The sequence below is a fragment of the Arvicola amphibius genome, chromosome 4 (genome assembly GCF_903992535.2).
Source record: "Arvicola amphibius chromosome 4, mArvAmp1.2, whole genome shotgun sequence".
NCBI lineage: Eukaryota > Metazoa > Chordata > Mammalia > Rodentia > Cricetidae > Arvicola > Arvicola amphibius.
The window spans coordinates 25,892,985-25,913,278 of record NC_052050.1 but is presented as its reverse complement, the minus strand read 5'-3'; the positions used below and the strand labels follow the sequence as shown (position 1 = coordinate 25,913,278).

Genomic DNA, 20,294 nt, shown 5'->3' with positions numbered 1-20,294 from the left:
GTTAGGGGAGGACCACTGGAATCTCAGGGAGCAGTTTAGTTTTGCAGCACCTATTCTAACCAGTCACTTTCCTAAGTCACCCACACACCAGGGAGCAGCTGGTCAGGTAACATTTAGGGCTGTGAGGACAGCATCCTCTCTGCTTGCCAGGTTCAGGTCATGGACGCAGGGAAACAATTGCTCAGCACAGCAGTGAGACAGACAGAGGAGTAGTGATGGCAGCAGCTCACCCTCATTAGGACCAGCAGCGTCGGTTTCTTCAGCATTCTCTTCAGACGGCCTTCCCTAGGAGGCTTCAGACCAGCAGCTGCTCTCTGCAACTGGTGCCTCAAGATCTACCCAGAGCGGTTCCCATTTGTGCACTGAGTTTGGGGAGTAAGCTTGTAGTGTGGTAAGAAAATACTTTTCAAGTCTGTATTACACATATCTGCATATATATACACGTGTGTGTGAGAGAGAGAGATACATTAGTAGGGTTACTGATGTGACTTTTTGGATTTACATGTCTGAGGCCTATTGAAGAACTAAAGTACAATGCGAACTATATTTAACTTATTTATATGGCGAACCTTTGTCTCTTTTCTCATAGGTTTTTGATGATTTTCCCTTGTTCTAAAAAGTCAGTTGAAAGATAGCCAGAAAAGGGGGGGAGGAAAGAGTCTTGGAGTTTGAACAAATAGTCTTTGAAACTAGTTCTTCTGGAGTAGGTGACTGCGTGTCCTTGGTAATTCCTGGCTTGTGTGCCACTGTTTTAGGTGTTTCTCTTAGCTCTTGTTTTTGGGACTGGACACGTGTGTGTTGACTTTGATAGGGTGACCTGGGACCGCGTTTGGTGATTTTAGCTAAAGGAAGAGTTCCTTTGAACCTGGCAGGCTAGGCTGACCTTCTAGTCCCACTGTTTACTGCCTTAGGGCATTGGACTAATTACCTTGATTCTTTGTGCCTCAGTTTCCTCCTCAGTACAATGAGATTCTTGTGAGGATTAGAGATAAAGTATGCAAATTCCCAGCACAGTTCCTGGTCTACATGCACAGCAGGAACTCAGTGAGTAGTGGGATTCGGAGCTTCTCAGAGTGGAGATCATTGTAACATATGACCACACTTAGAGGTTTGATGTATTTCTTTGTTTATTCAGATTTAGGATGAAAAATTGCAAATATTTGACTTGGAGCTGGACTGCAACTTGCAGGTTTAACATGATTATTAAGTTGATTTGTTTATGTCAAACTTGGTAGAGACAATAAAAACCTAACTCTAAATTCTGCAACATTATCCCACAGGCTGTGCTTGTTTTTAAGTCTATTCAGAGCTTATGTGGTTAAAAAGGGTGTTTTCGGACATTAACATATCTCAATGAGTTCTGTGTCCAGAGTTGAATCACATGCAAAACCTTGTGTAGATTCTCATGGTTAGCACAAGCCATCAAGTGCTTGGTAGAGTCAGTGGAGATACCAGATGCTTATTTTAGTTAATTTGCTTATTGATATGGCAGTTATGTTTGACTTTAAAAATACTTGTGAATATTTTGTGAGAATACTTGTGAGAATTCCCAATGCTCATCTGATTTTTTGATCATGAGCTGTCACTGGGGTTATAGGTTTGAATGTGCTTTATACATTTTTGCTTTGGTGGGAGAAGAAGTGAAAGGTAAGGTCTTGTACCTGTTAAATTTAATTAATGGTTTGCTTTTGATCTATAGATTTTGTGGAGCCTTGCTTATTAGTCAAAAAGGCAAGATTATGGCAAAATATGACATCTCGTTTTCTTTTAAAGCTAGAGATTGCTTTGAAAAATAGGTTCAGCCAGGCGGTAGTGGTGCACACCTTTAATCCCAGTGCTGGGGAGGAGGAGGCAGTTTGAGATCAGCCTGGTTTACAGAGTGAGTTCAGGACAGCCAGGGCTACACAGAGAAACCCTGTCTCTAAAAAACAAAAAACAAAAAACAAAACCCAAAACAAAACAAACCAAGAAAACAAAGAAAAAGGAAAAAAAAAAAGAAAAATAGGTTCAGTTAAGGTCCTTTATGCAGTATTATTTGATGCATATAACTTTTAAAATAGTTTGGCTACTGTAGAGTAAATTAATTTTAACTCCTGTCTTTTTCTTTTTTCTTTCTTTTTTTTCAGTATAGCATTGTGGTAAGTCTGTGAGCCTACAACAGTTCAGATAAGGAAGACACATATCAGCAATGTTCTAGGATTGACCTCAAGAGAATCTGCTAATCCTGATTTTCTTTATTATTGAGCTGCCTAGTGACTTGCCTAGTGGTGGAATCAGTCATTAACTTTAAATTATGATAAAGAGGGATTGGCAAACAATGGTCGTTGACTTTCCATAGATTTTGCAGCACACTGAGACAAAGTTACCCTTGGCCAGAGTATGGAATGGTAATAACACTAACATCGTGTGCTGGGAATGAAAGAGCAAGCAAAACAGGATGGGGCTACATGTTCTAGTCCATTGTAGTAGATTTTGCTGAGTAAATTTTTTTTCTGGAAGGGATGCTTTCTTTTAACAAACACTGCTTTTCCTGAGTAAATAAATCAAATGGTTCAGCAGAAAGCTAATCTTCGAGCCTCCCCCCCCCACACACATAGTGAGATTTTGGTCTTTTACTGTGCATGTGACATCAGAAAGTTAAGCCAAGACATAGTGTCAACCGTGAGAGTAGATTAAGTGTATCTCTGCCTCTTAGCTTTGGAATTTAGACTCTTCCAGGTCGGCGTTGGAACAGAACTTTTTACTTATACTGTGTGACCTAGAAAATGAGAAGAACTGACTTTTCTCTTCAACGTGTATCACTCTAACACATTTAAAGCAGCTTCTTGTGCTGGAGGAGAGAGTGTGGTCTCAAGTCTGTGAATAATCTGTATGACTGAGCAACTGGAACGGCCAAGGACTTTTCCTGTTTTAGGACGGGATTGGAGTTTGAAATTACCTCACTTGGAGGTTGCTCATTGTAGATAGCCTTATACTTTTTTATTTATATGAGTGCTTGATCTGTCTGCATGTTCCTCTGCTCGCCAGAGGATGGCGTTGGATCCCTTTATAGATGTTGTGAGCCGCCATGTAGTTTCTGGGAATTGAACTCTGGACCTGTAGAAGAACAGTTAATGCTCTTAACCCCTGAGTCATCTCTCCAACCCCCTTATACTTTTCTTTTTAGCATATAGAGTCATTTAAATTAAAATTAATTAATCAAAGTTCAGAAACCAGTCAGGCATGGTGATGCAGGTTTTTAATCCCAGCACTCAGAAGGCAAAGGCAGTTGGATCTCTTCGTCTGTGAGTTCAAGGCTAATCTGGTCTCCCTAGCAATCTCTAGGCCAGCCAGGGCTGCTTAGAGGCCCTGTCTGGGAAAACAACAACAACAACGAAAGATTCAGAAACCATCTCAATGTCCACCACTATAGAATTCATCACACAAATTAGCATATATTTAAATAGTAGGGTTATATATATGTGTGTATATATATATATATATATATATATATAATTACTGCAACAAAGAATGAGGACACTATGTATTGCTGTGGAACACATACAGTAATGTTAATTTTAAAAATTATTTATTTATTTATATTTTCTGTATGAGTGCTTTGCATGTATGCCTACAGAAGAGGGGATCAGATCCTATTATAGGTTGTGAGCCATGTGGTTGCTGGGAATTGAACTCAGGACCTCTGGAAGACCAGCCAGTGTTCTTAACCACTGAGCCATCTCTCCTGCCCCCCAGTAATGTTAATTTTGAAAGGCCAGAGGAATTAGTGTGGTGGGTTATGCCCGTAATCCCAGCACTTGGGAGGTTGAGGCAGAGGATTGAGAGTTCAAGGGCAGCTTCAGCTACATAGCAAGTTTAAGACCATCCTGGTCTACATGAAACTGTCTCAAAACAAAACAAAAACCAGAAACAAAATCAAAAGGCACAAACTAATGTTTTGAGTGGGTGTGTCACTGTTTACATTATGGGGATTTTTCCTGTGTAAAAGTAACTTCTTAAAAACTTAGTAGTTTTCCAAAAAAAGCTTAATAATACTGGTTGTCTGTGGGGGTTAAATAGAATGATGGGGAACCTAAGTTGAAGGTAAGTAGTAGTTAAATATATACTTTCTTTAAAGTAAAATTTTATTGAAGTTCGCACAGAAAAATAGAAAAATCATTACATTACAAAAATGTGCAGTTTGAATTTTTTTCTGTGTAATCAGTACCCAGAAGAGGAAGTAGTTGTTGTTCTGTTTTTTTTTTTTTTTTATAAGAGGCAGGTCTCATCATTTAGCTCTGGCTGTCCTGAAATTCCTTATGTAGACCAGAGCAACCTGGCCTATATTCACAGAGATTCTCCTGCATCTGGCTGCATGTGCACCACCACACCAGGAAAAGAAATGTGGTTTTTAAAAAATTAAACATTATTTTAGATTTGTTTATTTTACATGTATGAATGTTTTGCCTGCGTATATGTAAGTGTACTACATACATTCCTTGTGCCATGGGTCAGAAGAGGGTATCAGATCTCCTGGAGCTAGACTTATAGGTGGCTGTGAGCCACTGTGTGAGTGCTTGGAACCAAACCAGATCCTCTGCAAGAGCAACAATGTTCTTGATCACTGAGTCTGAGTCATCTCTCCATCCCTGGAAATTGATTTTTAAAAAAAAACAAAAACCAAAAAAAACCCTCTTACTATATTGTTCAGACTGGATTTGAACTCTTCAGCTCAAATCTCCCTGCATCAGCCTCCTGAGTAGCTGGTACTACAGGTACTGCCACTGTGACCAGCTGAACAGCAGATAGATGATTGAAGTCTCAGAAGCCCCTCCTGCTCTTGACCTCTTGCTGTTCCCGATATGTGATGTGGGGTGTGTGTGTGTGTGCGTGTGTGTGTGTATGATGGGAAATGTCATTCAGGTAATTACAGCTGAGCCAACTGTGGAGGTAGACATCCATGTAGTCCCAGCTGTTGGGGAAGCTGAGGCAGAAGGATTGTTAAGCCTACCTTGAGCGACATAAACCCTGTTTCAAAGATAGATAGATAGATAGATAGATAAATAAATAAATAAATAAAACACACAATATGGTCTGAAAAGTGTCTTTCTATAATTGCTAAGTATTTCTTTTACTATCTCACTTTATATATCAATATTACAGCTGGATATGGTTGTGCATACTTATATTCCCAGCTCTTGGAAAATAGAGGCAGTAAGATTAGAAGTTCAAAGCATTCTTCAATATCTAGTTTGAGGCCATCTTGAGACCATGTCTCAGAAAAAAGCAACCTCTGTATATTGTTCCATTGCTAGTCATTAAAATATTTATTTAATATAATTTTTATAAACGACCCATATAAAAGTATATTTTCTAGTGCAACAAGTTCTAAATAAATAGCAATATAGCAAAACCTTGCTTTGAATATTTTAGGATTTGTTAAACTTGTCAACCAATTGACTGATAGGATGCAGTTGTCATAGGTACACACTTAAGTAAATCTTGAGGCGTTATTGTTCCCATTAAAAACCTTATTTAATAGATGCTTTTCCTTTATTGCAGTGATGTTGCCCACCCAGCTCCTTTGCTCAAACACAGAAATGATGAAAACCTATACATCTGTAAAGCAGAGTCTCAACAGGTGCTTTATTTTGCCTGCAGAGGACATTTGACCATGTCTCGGAAGATTTTTTTGGCGGGTGGTTGTTGTTGTTTTTGTTTTGTTTTTTGTTTTGTTCCTGGGGTTTGGAATGTGCTGCTGGGTACTGCTAACCCTCTAGTACACAGGTGAGGTGTCACCACAGCCATGAACTACATGTTTACAGTGCTCAGGCTGAGAAACCAGTGACTAGGCTGATGCTAGGAGGCAAGTGACAACTTTAGCTTCAACTTTATTAGATTTAGTATGTGAATGAAACTCATTTAATCTGGCTTAGAGAAGAAATAAGGGAGGCTGTTTTCTAAGTAAAAATAGTCCTAAATATGTATGCTGTAGTATAAGGCTTAGTGGACAAGTTTGATTTTTGAGACAGGGTATTTCTATGCAGCTTCTATGTAGGCCATTCATCTCAGAGATCTGCCTGCCTCTGCCTTCCAAGTGCTAGGACTAAAGCCATGTGCCACCACACCTGGCAAGTTTGTTCATGGATGTTGGTGTTTGTGTGCAGGGTGCATGTACAGATGGCACAGGACAAGCGTAGATGTTGGTCTCATCTTGAGACAGGTTTCCTGTTTACCTATGCATACACCAGGCTAACTGGCCTGTGGGCTCCAGGATCTTCCTGTTTCCACCTCCCATCTCACCATAGGAGTGTTGGCATTACAGAGGTATATGACTGAGTCCCAGTTTTTGTGTGCATTCTGGGGAGCTGAATTCAGGGCCTCGCAATTGCATGGTAAATGCTTTACCCAGTGAGCCATCTCCATCCCCCGCCTTTTAAAAAAACAGCCTCCATACAGTTTTCCAGTGGGCAAAGCCAAATTGTCTGCTGATATGGCCTTTAACTAAAGAGTTTCACAAAGAAAAAATTTTCACACACACACAAATATATATGCATATATATACATACATATAATAGTAATGATTTATTTTTTTAAAGCAGATAAATCTATTATTTTGATGTGGTCTTTGCTCTAAAATTTCAGATTGTGACCTAATATTAATATATATCTGTAGTAAAATTTTATTTTATCTTCCTAAGCATTTTTAAATATTTATTTTTATTTTATGTGCATTGGTGTTTTACCTGCATGTAGTCTGTGTGAGGTGGTTGGATCCCCTGGAACTGGAGTTATAAACAGTTGTGAGCTGCCATGTGAGTGCTGGAAATTGAACCTGGGTCCCCTGGAGAACAGCCCTTCACCCCTGAGCCTTCTCTCCAGCCCCTAAATTTTGTCTTTAAATTTAGAAATATTTAAATCTTGGTAATAATATAGTATGCTAATATTGCCTAGTGGAAAAATATAAAAATTAAACATTTATAAATATATACACAGTAGAAATGACCGTTTTGTTTATGTATTTATTTTTTTTAAAGATTTATTTATTTATTATGTATATAACACTCCTTCCATGTATGCTTGCATGCCAGAAGAGGGCACCAGATCTCATAGATGGCTGTGAGCCACCATGTGGTTGCTGGGAATTGAACTCAGGACCTCTGGAAGAGCAGTCACTGCTCTTAACCTCTGAGCCATCTCTCCAGTTCCTTGTGTATTTATTTTTAACATTTTTGTGTTTATTTTATGTGTATGAGTATTTTTGCCTGGCTGTATGTCTGTGTACCATGTGTGTTCAGTGCCTGTGGAGGCCAAAAAAGGACATGGGATCCCATGGAACTAGAGTTAAGGATGGTTATGAGCCATCATGTGGATGCTGGGAACTGAACCTAGGTCTTTTACAAGAGCAGCAAGTGCTCTCGATGGCTGAGCCATCTTTCCAGCCCTATTAATATATTTAATCAACTAGGTTAATCAGTTAGTCTCACTATGAAGCACTAGCTAGCTTAAACTTAAATTTAGACCAGGCTGGCCTCAAAAGTCATAGCAGTACTCTCCCTTGGTCTCTTAAGTGCTGGAATTACAGGCTTCAGCCACCATACCCAGTACAATGATCCAATTTTATAGGGGGATTTTTTTTCTTGTGAGTCTTTGGCAAAGAAATAAGCACTGTGCATTTATTACAGCTTGTCAGGTCTTCAGTCTGCCTTTCCGTTTCCCTGTCCTTTTGACACCTTTCTTAGTTAGAGTTCTATTGCTGCGAAGAGACACCATGACCACGACAACTCTTCTAAAGAAAACATTTAATTGGGGCTGGCTCACAGTTCAGAAGTTTAGTCCATTGTCATCATGGTGGGAAACGTGGTGGAATGCAGGTAGATAGGCTGGAGAGGTAGCTGAGAGTTCTACATCTGGATCTGCAGGCTGCAGGAAGAGACAATGAGCCACTAGGCCTGACTTGAACTTCTGAACCTCAAAGCCCACCTCCCAGTGACATACTGCCAACAAGGCCACACCTCCTATAATGCCATTCCCTGTGAGTCTGTGGGAGCCATTTTTATTCAGACCACCACACCACCTCATAGAAAGCTAGATTTTTTAAAATGTCTTTGAAGATGCCACCTGGGGATGGCAGTACACTAAGCTCTGGGAGATGCCACAGAAGCCACCTATTACAAGGCTAGACTGCCCAGATCTAGAACTGATATTTATTGTCTCCACCTAGTCGTATTAAACTTTTGGACCTTGACTCCACAGAAATAAGCGGGACGTGCGCTCATGCCATTCACTCATTCACATCTACACCCTTAGCGGAATCAAAACTTTATGCCACAGTGCTTACCTTTGCTCTCCATGGGCATTCTGTTTCTATTCAGGCTTAATTTAGACAAATTTAATTGGGCTGGGCAGGCAGTTTGGAAAAACTGCTGAGGCTGGAAGATGGCTCAGCTGTTAAGAGTACTGGCTGGGGCTGGAGAAATAGCTCAGCGGTTAAGAGCACTGTCTGCTCTTCCAGAGGACCGGGATTCAATTCCCAGCATCCACATGGCAGCTCACTACTGTCTGAAAATCCAGTTCCAGGGGATCTTACACCTTCACACCAATGTACATAAAATAAACATAAATAAACCATAAAAATAAATAAAGCAGTCTTTAAAAAAAAAAAAAGTACTGGCTGCTCTTCTACAGGACCAGGTAAAATTCCCAGAACCAACATGGTAGATCATAATTGCATAACTCCAGTCCCAGGGGATCTGATGCCCTCTTCTGGCCTCCACAAAGCACTGCATCTACATGGTGCACAGGCATACATGCAGGCAAAACACCTCTCCACGTAAAAGAAAAATAAAGGTAGGGGAGGGAAGGGGGAGAAGGAGGGGCGGGAAGGGGGAGGAGGAGCGGAGGGAGGGGGAGGAGGAGGGAAGGAGATGGAAATTTTTAAATATAAAAAAAAAAATAAACCATGAAAAAAAAAAAGAAAAAAAGAAAAATAAAGGTTAAAAAATAAAGAAAAACCACTGCCCTGTATTTTTCACAAAGAGTAACCTCTTTTTAAAAAGTATTTATTTGTTTGTTTATTTATTTATTAAATATACAGTGGTCTGCGTGCATGCACCAGATCTCATTACAGGAGGTTGTGAACCACCATGTGGTTGCTGGGAATTGAACTCAGGACCTTTGGAAGAGCAGGCAATGCTCTTAACCTCTGCGCCATCTCTCCAGCCCCAAGGAGTAAGATCTTAAAATAGAGGTTCAACTGCTCGCTAAATTAAAGGGAGTAGAAAACATAGTGATAATATCATGATATATATAGACTTGGGAGATGACTCAGTAGTTGAGAGCATTTACTACTATAGCAGAGGGCCTGAGTTTGGTTCCAGTGTCCAGATCAGTAGGTCTACAACGACCTGTAACTCTAGCTCCAGGGGATCCAGTGCCCTCTTCTGACCTCGTCAGGCTCTTGTGTCACGTGTGCTCATAGTACCACATGGACTCATATACACATGATGAAATAATTTAAAGAAATCATTATTTGTATGGCCTTATCCTCCTCAGACTGGTAGTTCTTTCAATACCTGAAATTCCAAAAGGGGTTAAGGTTGGGTTCCATTTTGTATCACATTTAAATTGATGACCTTCTATAAGACTGTATGCTTAACATTGCTTAATATATAACATGTACACATGCATACATTCACTACTGGATCCTGTTATACTGGGTAAAACTGATAGAACTAGTGACTATATGGAAAGATTTTAAAATCTTTCCGTGTATGTGGAGTGCACAAGCTGCATTGCCTTAGTGCTCATATGGAGGTCAGAGAGCAATTTGTAGGACTCTGAGTCAGTTCTCTCCTCCCACCATGTGGGCTCTGGGGACAGAACTCAGGTCGTCAAGCTTCTCGGCAAACACTTTTACCTGTTAAGCTATCTTCCAGCCCCCAGAAGACTTTTTAAAGCTCTATAGTATAATTTCCTTTAGCAGCAGTCTTGTTTAAGCAGCAGTGTACATGTAGAACGGTTATAGAATAAAAATACAAGGACCCAGTAGTAAATATGTTTCTATAGAAATCAGTGAATGAATTTAGATGATATTTCAGAGACACTCAGGAAGCAGAGGCAAGAAACTTATGCTCACAGTGAACCTAGGTTACATGCATAACAATAATCAAAACCTAGTCTTCCCAAGGACAAAATTCCAAATTATTTAGTTGGAGTGGTCTTTCATTTTTATACCCAAATTGTTTATACTTCATATTTATACATGTTTATTTAACAAACTTATATAGCATTTACTAGTTAATCTTCTTAGGATCTTTCCAAATATTATTGTATCATATTATTATTATCAATTATTATCATTCCCATTTTCCAACAGGTCAGTTGCTAATGTTATGAGATGACTTTTTTTGTTTGTTTGTTTGTTTGTTTGTTTTTGTTTTCAGAGAGAGTTTCCCTATGTAGCACTGGCTGTACTGGAAGTTGCTTTGTAGACAAGGTTGGTCTGACTTCAGAGATCCACCTGCCTCTGCCTCCCAAATGCTGGCCTTAAAGGCATGTACATCCACTACTTGGCTCCAAGGTGCCTGTGTCTTTGCATTGATAAAAAAAAAACTTTGAAACTATTTTAGTTTCACCATTGAAAAAGTAATTTAAAGGTTTAAATCCCATAAATATTTCTGACTTTTAGAAACTCGTGTATGTCAGTATGCGTATGCCCTTGTATAGCTATACTACTACAATCAAGGTATAGTATAATTCCCACCCAAATCTCCCTCCTGTCCCTTTGCATCATCCCCTCACCCCCAGCCTAGCCCCCATTGCTGTAGCTTTGTCTTTTGGGATCATACAGTATGTTACCTATAAAGGTGACTTCTTGCATGCAGTGTCTTTGAGGTGTATCCATGTTTCCGTGCACATTAGCAGTTGGTTGGGTATAATCGCTAGGTAATATCCCATTGTTGAGTGTACCACTAATTGTTTATCACTCATCATTTGAAGACATTTGGATTAGTTCCAATTTTTGGTGATTATAAACAGAGTCATTATAACATTCACAGGCAGGTTTGGGGGGACTACTGGGTCACATGGTGTATATTTTACCACTATAAAAAGATACTAGTGCAGTAGTGCAGTATTTGTGTTTTTGGAACAGTTTTTGTTGTGTAGCCTACCCTGGCTTTGAACTCAGGTTCCTCCTGCCTCAGGATTGTACCACCAAATCTGACTTCCTTGAGTTTTAATTTTATTGTATTTGAGACAGGCTTTAACTGTGTAGCACTGGCTAGCCTGGAACTCTCATATAAAACCGTGCTGGGCTGGAACTCATGGCTACCCCACTGCTGTTACTTCCCCAGTGCTGATGCTGGCATTACAGGTGTGAACCACCCACCGTGTCTGTCTCTTAATTTTTAAATTTTATTTAAGTTTAATCATTATTGCATGCACATGTTGTCTGTGTGTGAGAATGTGGTGCCACGGAAATGGAGGTAGAAAGGCCCCAGGGACTTACTGGCTAGCAAGCAGGCTCCAGGCTCAGGGAGAATGTGTTTGTGGTGCTGCATAAGGAACTGCATGAAACTGATCCATCTCACAGGTCGGACCCTAATGTGTATCCCCCCAAAACATGGTTTCCTTCTCACATATTCTGAAATCCCTTTTCTCCACATGGACCTAATCTGTTTCAGTCAATATATATCTATACCATAAATGCAGATGGTTCTGTAATATTTCTGTATTGGTATTGTTTATTTTTGTTGTTTAAAGTTTTTGTTACAATAGATAATGCTATAGGGTTGTCCCACTCACATGTCCTTACACCTTAGAGTTAGGGAAAGCGCTGAACTGCACTCCAGCCAGTTGTTCCAGATGCACAGTGTCGTGAGCTGTCGGCAGCAGGGCCAGTTAATGCCAAAAGTCAGTCAGGTTATCTTGGTGTTAGTCATTTTGAGACTTGAGCCATAAAACGTATTTACATATGTTTGTACATGGATTCTGGTGAAAACCCAAGCCCATCTGCTCATTGATAATCTTTACCAAATAAGCTGGGAATGTACGTTTCCAGTGCAGGGTGGAGGCTGGGAGGGACAGCAGGACAACCAAAGCCCAAAAATGTCTCTTTTGAGAAAAGCAAAGTAGATTTTTTTTTTTTTTGGCAGAGAAAATCTTTTAAGGTGATTATAATTTTATATAGGCAGTTACAGTAAGTTATTTTTTATGAATTTGAATGATTTAATGTAAACAGAAAAGTAGCACTCAGGAGACTAATGAGTTAGAGGACAGCTTGGGCTACATAGTGACCCTATGGGGCTTGGGGGAAGGATAGAAGGAGATGAAAGGAGGGAAGAAAAGGTTGGAAAAGCTATCTGCACTTTTCTTAGTTCCTCCACTGATGAAGTCTTATGTAGCAGTGTTTCTCAGAACTAAGAAACCAACTTTACTTCCTTTTAACTAGATTTCAGAGTTCAGATTTCATTAGTTTTTTGGCCTACATACTTTTTCTATTTGAAAATGAATTAAGCTTTTAAACATTAAATGCCTGAACCTTGTCATAGATTAATTTTATTTATAAAATTTATTATATACATATGTGTTATATACATAATATATGAATCTCTGTTTAAACAAGTAGAAATTGTTTAAACAATATCTTCAACATTAATATCTAAAAGCATTATCTTTTAACATTCATAGACAATTCTGCCCAGGGCAGTTTTAAGGTAGGGCTAGAGAACTTTCTCCACCCTCCTTATGTTCCTGCAGAAACATGATTAGTCATCTGTAAGTGTGCTTTATACACAGTGCTGCCTTTCCCAGTGTAGTTAGGAGCTCTCATCTCCAGGAGCACAGGGGAACAGCCATTTTCATTTACTGGGAGGTTGACCTAATTGAGAATGGCAGTCAAGAGTCTCTTATGTAGGTACTTTGATTGTCAGCTAAGCATTTAAATATCTTGTGGGTTGTCTTGTTTCTAGAACTAGGGTCTGAACCCAGGGCCTTATGCATTCTAGGCAAGTGCCTCCCTCATTGTAGCCCTATCTGGTGGCGCTGGCGTTGAGGCAGAATACCATTGGTTATCATTCACTGGGCATTTCAGTGCATAGACCCCCTGCTGAGGCTGACTGCTGCCACTCATCCAGACTCACTAAATTAACTTGAGTCATTCCATTTAGTAGATGATTTTATGGCAGAGAAAGAAGGAATTGGTGACATCAAGTAGATATGACATTTTAAAATTATATTTTTATTTGTTTTCTGTGTGTTTGGAGACCAGAGGACAGTTTGGGGAGTCAGTTCTTTCTACCATATGGTTCTGAAGATCAGGCACAGATTGGTCAGCTTGGTGACAAAGTACTCTCTGGGCCCTCTGCAAGAGTCACAGGTGTTTTTAACTACCAAGCCAGCTCTCCAGCTTTCAGATATGAATTTTTTTAAATAATTAGTTTTGGGGCTGGAGAGATGGCTCATAGATTGAGAGCACTGGCTGCTCTTCCAGAGGACCCAGGTTCAATCCCAGTACCCACATGTCAGCTCACAACTATCTTAACTCCAGTTCCAGGGGATGTGACACCTTCATACCAATGCACATAAAATAAAGTTAAATAAATAAAACTACATTTTAAAAGTATGAATTGTTTTAAAATAATTTTTATTTTAGGTTATGGATTATTCATTTATATATTTATGTATTCATTCCTTTATTTATTTGGGACAGGGTCTTATTATGTACTTCTGACTGACCTGGAACTCACTCTGTAGACCAAGCTGACTTCAGAGTCATAAAGAACACCCCCTGTCAGCCAGGCAGTGGTGGCATACATCTTTAATCCCAACACTCAGGAACCAGAGGCAGGCAAAACTCTGTGAGTTCAAGGCCAGCCTGGTCTACAGAGCTAGTTCCAGGATAGCTGAGGTTGCCCAGAGAAACTCTGGCTCGAAAAACCTAAGTAAATAAATAAGAGCCCCCGCCTCTGCCTCCCAAATTCTGGAAGATTAAAGGCACTGTATGAGCTGGGTGGTAGTGGCCCATGGTCTGGTCTTTAATCCCAGCATTTGGGAGGCAGAGGCAGGCGGATCTTTGTGAGTTCCAGGCCAGCCTGTTCTACAGAGTGAGTTCTTGAAGAACCAGAGCTATACAGAGAAGTCCTGTCTCAAAAAAACCAAAATAACCCAAAACGGGACTGTATGGATGTGTTGCTTGTGTTGCCTGCATGTATGTCTGTCTGTATACCATGTGCACGGCAGGCATTTCAGGTGGTAGTGAGCTACATGTGGGATTTGGAATTGAACCCATGTCCAGTTCTCATAACTGCTGAGGACTCCCTCTAGCTTCCTTTTTATTTTTAAGAACAGGCTTTCATGTAGCCCGAGTTTGTCCTAATGCCTTATGTGGACTTCTTACCCTGCTCTCACTTTACCTCCTGAGTGCTGAGAGATTGAGTGCAGCTGCAGCCCCGCTCAGGGGCTTCTGCTTGCTGGGCAAGAGCTCTGCTAACTGAGCGCCAGCTCCACTGGTGTTTTTTTTTTTTTTTGAAAAAACTTCTTTAAGCATTCTAAGAAACAATAACATAGGGACAACTTTAGAGTCCCATTACAAAAGCAGGGGGCAGGGAGAGGACAGTAAATCTGAAGTGAAGTACATCTTCCGTTTTTGGAGTAAAAAAGCAGGAAAGATGTATGGCAGTTGTCACAGTTATCAGTGAGACTCGTGAGGTAAGGGAAGTCCTGGTTTTGTGTGTGTGTTGTGAGTGCCTTGGGCAGATCGTAGCATTGGGTGTCTTGGGAGCATGTATTTCCCTTAAAGAGCTCTTAACTCATAGTGGGATTAGAGAAAATGGTTCTCATGAAAATACTGAGGTGAAGGCTGAGACCAAGATGCTGAGGTGAGCTCTCTATTATGAAAATTTAGGGAAGGAGAAGATCTGATCTGTCTGCTCTTTCCAGAAGGCTGGAAGCTCTTTCAGACCTGGTCATGAAAAGCTCGAGGAGTAGGTGCTGTGCAGCAAGGATTGGAAGGACGATTAGGACCTTATGATGGGGCATGATGGGGAAGGGATTCTCCATAGAAGGAAAGGTGATGTGCTCACAAAAATTACTTTGGGTTTCATTGTAATATTTTTTCTCTGTTATCAAGTTTTAGCCCTCCATATATTTTTAAAATATGATATTAAGAGTCTCTCAAAAGGTAATACTGGCCAAGTGGTGGTGGTATAAACCTTTAATCTCAGCACTTGGGAGGCAGAGACAGGAGGATCTCTGAGTTTGAGGCCAGCCTGGTCTACAAACTGAGGTCCAGGCCAGCCAGGGCTACACAGAGAAACCCTGTCTCAAAACTGTCACCCCCTCCCAAAGAGAGATAATACTGCTTTAGGGGAAAAAATATATTATAATCCTAGCACTCAAGAGGCTGAGAGTTTGCTTCAAAAAACAAAACAAAACAAAAAATCAAGATCCCCTAAACAACAACAAAACAAGCAAACAAAGAGATAAAGATTATAAAACTCTTATATTAAAAAAATCTTAAGTATAAGAAAGTGAAGAGGGAAATGTAAGTTTAGACACTGGTGACTCATGTCTGTAGTCCCAGCAACTCAGGAGCGGAGGCAGCAACATCCAGAGGATACCCACAAGTTGACTCGAGAAAGGTCCTCTGTCTCAAAAGAATTGGGGGTAGGAAAGGAAGGGAGAAAGATGTTAAGTTAATATATCCATCTAACCAGTTTCAGTTTCACTTACCCGTATGGAATTAGTTTTGCTTATGAATATTCATGTTCATTATACTTCTCAACCTACAGCCCCCATCACTAATTTGAAGCAATTTCATATACTATTTTTTTTTTTAACAATATAAGGACTCTTTTAAAAAGACAGCTGCCAGTCTGGGGTGTAGCTCAGTTGATAGCATGTTTGCCTGGCATTCTTGAAGTCCTGAGTCTGACCTTCAACACCACGGAAAACTGGGCCCAGTAGCACATGCTTAAAATCCTGGTACTCACGAAGTAGAGGCAGAAGGACCAGTTCAAGGTCATCCTTGGCTACAGAGGGAGCTGTAGGCCATCATGGGCAACATGAGACTCTGACTCCACAAAACAAATGAAAAAGACAACTACCATTATTGTTATGCTCAAAAACAAACTTTTTGATTACCTTTAATCCCAGAGTTTGTGAGGAAGAAGCAGTCAGATCTCTATTTGAAACCAGCGGGGTCTATGTAGAGATCTTGTCTCAAAATAAAAAAGCAGCCCCAGGAGGGGAGGGCACTGCAAGTCGCTTAATCCAGTTAAGTCCTTTTAGATCTCTGGGCTGGTTGACTGTGGTGCTTCACCTTGTTCCCACCTTTGCAGTTTTTTTTTTTTTTTTTTTTTTTTTTAAAATGCAGTCACTTGTTGTATAGTTTCCTATAGTCTGAATTTTACTGATTATATCCATTTGATGTCATGTGACATACTCCTTAATTCTTTTTATGGCCCTAAATTGGGTTTTAACTTTCCATGCTTGATCAGATTACCGTTCAATTCTTGCCTGCAATTGGGAAAGATTATTTAATAGGCAATAGCATGCAATTCTAGCAGGAAACATTGTTTCTTTCTCTGTATTGTTATCTAGCCCTTGAGTAGCATTGCCTAGGTATTCATTCGTCAGGAGTTGCAGGGCAATATGCAGTTGTATAATTCATTTATTAGCTGGAATACTAACAAAAAGAAATTTCTCCTTTTCCGGAGGTGATTTTCTCCATATAAGAATACCCCTCTCCAGAAGAGAAGAGGAAACACAAGAAAAAGCACCTGGTGCAGAGTCCCAATTTCTCCTTTATGGATGTGAAGTGCCCAGGGTGCTATAACATCGCCATGGTCTTTAGCCGTGCACAGATGGTCGTCTTGTGTTTTGGCTGCTCTGTTGACCTCTGTCAACCCACAGGTGGAAAAACACAGCTGACAGAAGGATGCCCCTTCAGGGGGAAACAGACTGAAAGCACCTGATTTAAGATGAGTGGGAGCCCTCTCAAAAACACATTTTGGATTAAAAAGTGTATACACACACACACACACACACACACATCTAACACTCAGGGCTACACAGAGAAGCCCCGTGTCAAAAAAAACTTAAAAAAAAAAAAGGTACATTTTGATATAGCCAAAATCAGAGTTTATTTATTCGCATGTGGGGTGGGTAGGGTTGAATTGTGCTTGCTTGTGTGTGTGTGTGTGTGTGTGTGTGTGGTGTGGTGTGTACATTCATGTGGGGGACAGACCTCAGCCTCGGGTGTCATTCCTTATAAGCCATCTACCTAATACTTTGAGACAGCATCTCACTGGGACCCAGCGCTCATTGATCATTAGGTTAGGCTGGTCGGCCAGTGAGCTCCAGGGATCATTCTGTCTCTCGCCTCTTTAGTACTGAAATCATAAATATGCACCAGCTCTGTTTGTTTGTTTTTGTTTTTTCAGACAGGGTTTCTCTTGTAACAGCTCTGACTGTCCTGGAACTCACTCTGTAAACCAGGCTGGCCTCGAACTCACAGAGATCTACCTGCCTCTGCCTCCCAAGTGCTGGATTAAAGGACTACCTCCAGGTTTTTACACAGGTGTTGGGTATTTTGGGTATTGAACTCGGGTTCCCATTCTGAGGTAGCACATTACCAACTGAGCTGTCACGTCAATCCCCACAGACATTACTCTTGATTCTAGCAAAGGTTTGATTTCATTATGCAATAGGTAGGTGTGTGTGTGTGTGTGTGTGTTTATCAAAGTAAGTTATCTAAAATACTGTTTTATATAATTTGAGAAATCTCATACATGATTAGTTGTTCTGTATTGGAGTATTTGTCTAACATGGACCCAGACCCTGGGTTTGAACCCCAGTACCACATACAGATAGACAGAAAGAAAAGAAAAAGGAAGAAGTGAAAATCTCAAGTAAAATAAAAACTGAAGTTAAAGATAGACATGATAATTCAGCATGGTGGTATATGTTAGCCAGCACTCAGAAGATGGAGCCAGGTAGATTAAATTCAAATCCAGCCTTGACTACATAGTGAGTTCAAGGTCACCCTTGCCTACAAAGAGACCTTGTCTAAATAAGGAAATATAGGTTGTTAGAGTTAATTATAAGGATGGTGCTGTATATCTGTAATCCCAGAACATGGAAACTGTGGCAGGAAGGTTATGACTTGGAGGCTAGCCTTGGCCACATAGTAAGTAGGGCCTGCTTGGGCTATGAAATAAAAGTTTGCCTTAAAAAAATTTTTTTAGCGAGCTGGAGAGTTGGCTCAGTGGTTAAGGGCGCTTGTTGCTCTTGCAGAGGATTCAGATTCAGTTCTTACTACTCACAGAGTGGCTCACAACCTACCTGTAACCCCAGTTCCAAGAGATCTGGTGCTCTTTTCTGACCTCAGGCACCAGGCATGCATATGGTGCACATATGTGGAGGCCAAATACTCAAACAATAAAATAATTCTTTAAAATTTTTAAATTAAAATTTTAAAAATGAAAGAAAGCCAGGATGATTTGTACACCTTTAATCCCAGCACACAGGCAGGAGGTAGAGTTAATGAGAGGGATGCGCACATGCAGGCGTGTCTGTCTGTCTGTCTGTCTGTCTGTGTGATTTCTGTGAGTTTGAGCCTAATCTACATTGTAAGTTTCAGGCCAGAAAGAACTGCATAATGAGACCTTGCCTTTAAAATAAAAGTAGGCCAGGTGGTGGTGGCGTACACCTATAATCCCAGCACTTGAGAGGCAGAGGCAGGCGGATTTCTGTGATTACGAGGCCAGGCTGGTCTACAGAGCTAGTTCCAGGACAGCTAAGGCTAGACAGAGAAACTCTGTCTCAGAAAACAAAAACAAACAAAAAATAAAAAGACATATTTTACAGACCTAAGTCTCTATAGTAGTGGTTCTTAACCTGTGAGTTGAGACCCCTTTGATGGTTGACTGACCCTTTCATGGGTTGCCTGAGATAATTGGAAAACACAAATATTTACATTATGGTTCACAACAGTAGCAAAATTACAGTTATGAAATAGCAACAAAAATAATGTTATGGTTGTGGGTTACCACAACATGAAGAACTGTGTTAAAGGGTCACAGCATTAGGAAGCCTGAGAACCACTGCCCTAGAGGAACAGTAGTTTGTTTTTTAAAAATGTTATGTGTATGTGTGTGCACCTAAGTGTATGTATGTGCACCTAAGTGTATGTATGTGCATCATGTGTGTGCCGAAGCCCTCGGAAGTAAAAGGAGGTGTCAGATCCCTTGGAACTGAAATTCCAGGTGGTTGTGACCTACCATGTGGATGCTGGAAACCAAACCTACTCCCTGGAAGAGCAGCCAGTGCTCTTAATCTCTGAGCCATCTCTCTAGCCCCAGTGGTTGTTATTTTTAATAAATACAATAATTGTGTGATATCCCCACGGGGAGGTAATGTGAAAGGGGCATTATTAACAATTAACTGTAGCTGGGTCTAAAGAGATGGCTCAGTGGTTAAGAATACTGGCAGAGAGCTGGGCGGTGGTGGCGCATGCCTTTAATCCCAGCACTCGGGAGGCAGAGGCAGGCAGATCTTTGAGTTCGAGGCCAGCCTGGTCTACAAGAGCTAGTTCCAGGACAGGCTCTAGAAACTACAGGGAAACCCTGTCTCGAAAAACAAAAACAAAACAAAACAAAAACAAAAAAACAAAAACAAAAAAAAAGAATACTGGCAGAGGACCTATGTTTGATTTGCAGCACCCACATGGTAACTCCAGTTACAGGGAATCTGCCACTCTCTTCTGGCCTTTGTGGATACTGTACACATGCAGTGCACATATGTACATGCAGGCAAACCACCCATACATAGAAAATTAAATAAGTCTTGCTGGGTGGTGGTGGTGCGTACCTTTAATCCCAGCACATGAGAGGCAGAGGCAGCTGGATTTTTCTGTGAGTTCCAGGACAGCCAGGCCTACAAAGAGGAACCTTGACTTAAAAAACTTAAAAAAAAAAAAAGAAGAAGAAGAAATCTTAAAAGTTACTGTGGGAAAAACAGGTATTAACAAGAACCAGAGCAAATAAGGACAATGGGCCATCTCTTTTGTTGCTTGCATGCTCGGCCTTCTGACACAGGGATCTTGGCTTGCTCATATTTGTGTGTGTGGCACGTCACACACAATAGGTGCTCAGTAGATATCTGATGAATGGTCATGAAATCACGAGTATTGTGAAGCTTGCTGTACATTTTCAGTGGTTCTTAAGTTGTGTTTGTGTTTTTTCACCTTATGAACACTGAATGATCTTAGACATTGGATCTAAAGGTTTGATGAACTCATTCCTTCTTTT

The 20,294-nt window shown here is 40.5% G+C and overlaps 1 protein-coding gene across 1 annotated transcript in view; it reads left to right on the top strand.

Annotated features, from left to right (window-relative positions):
* The window catches only part of LOC119811420 (40S ribosomal protein S27-like), a 33,738-nt gene extending 16,780 nt beyond the window's left edge, over positions 1 to 16,958 (top strand). Inside the window, exon 2 of the mRNA XM_042054870.1 lies at positions 16,720 to 16,958. Coding sequence (XP_041910804.1) covers positions 16,720 to 16,958 — 239 coding nt within the window. The remainder of the gene's footprint in view (positions 1 to 16,719) is intronic.
* The last annotated feature ends 3,336 nt before the right edge of the window (positions 16,959 to 20,294 follow it).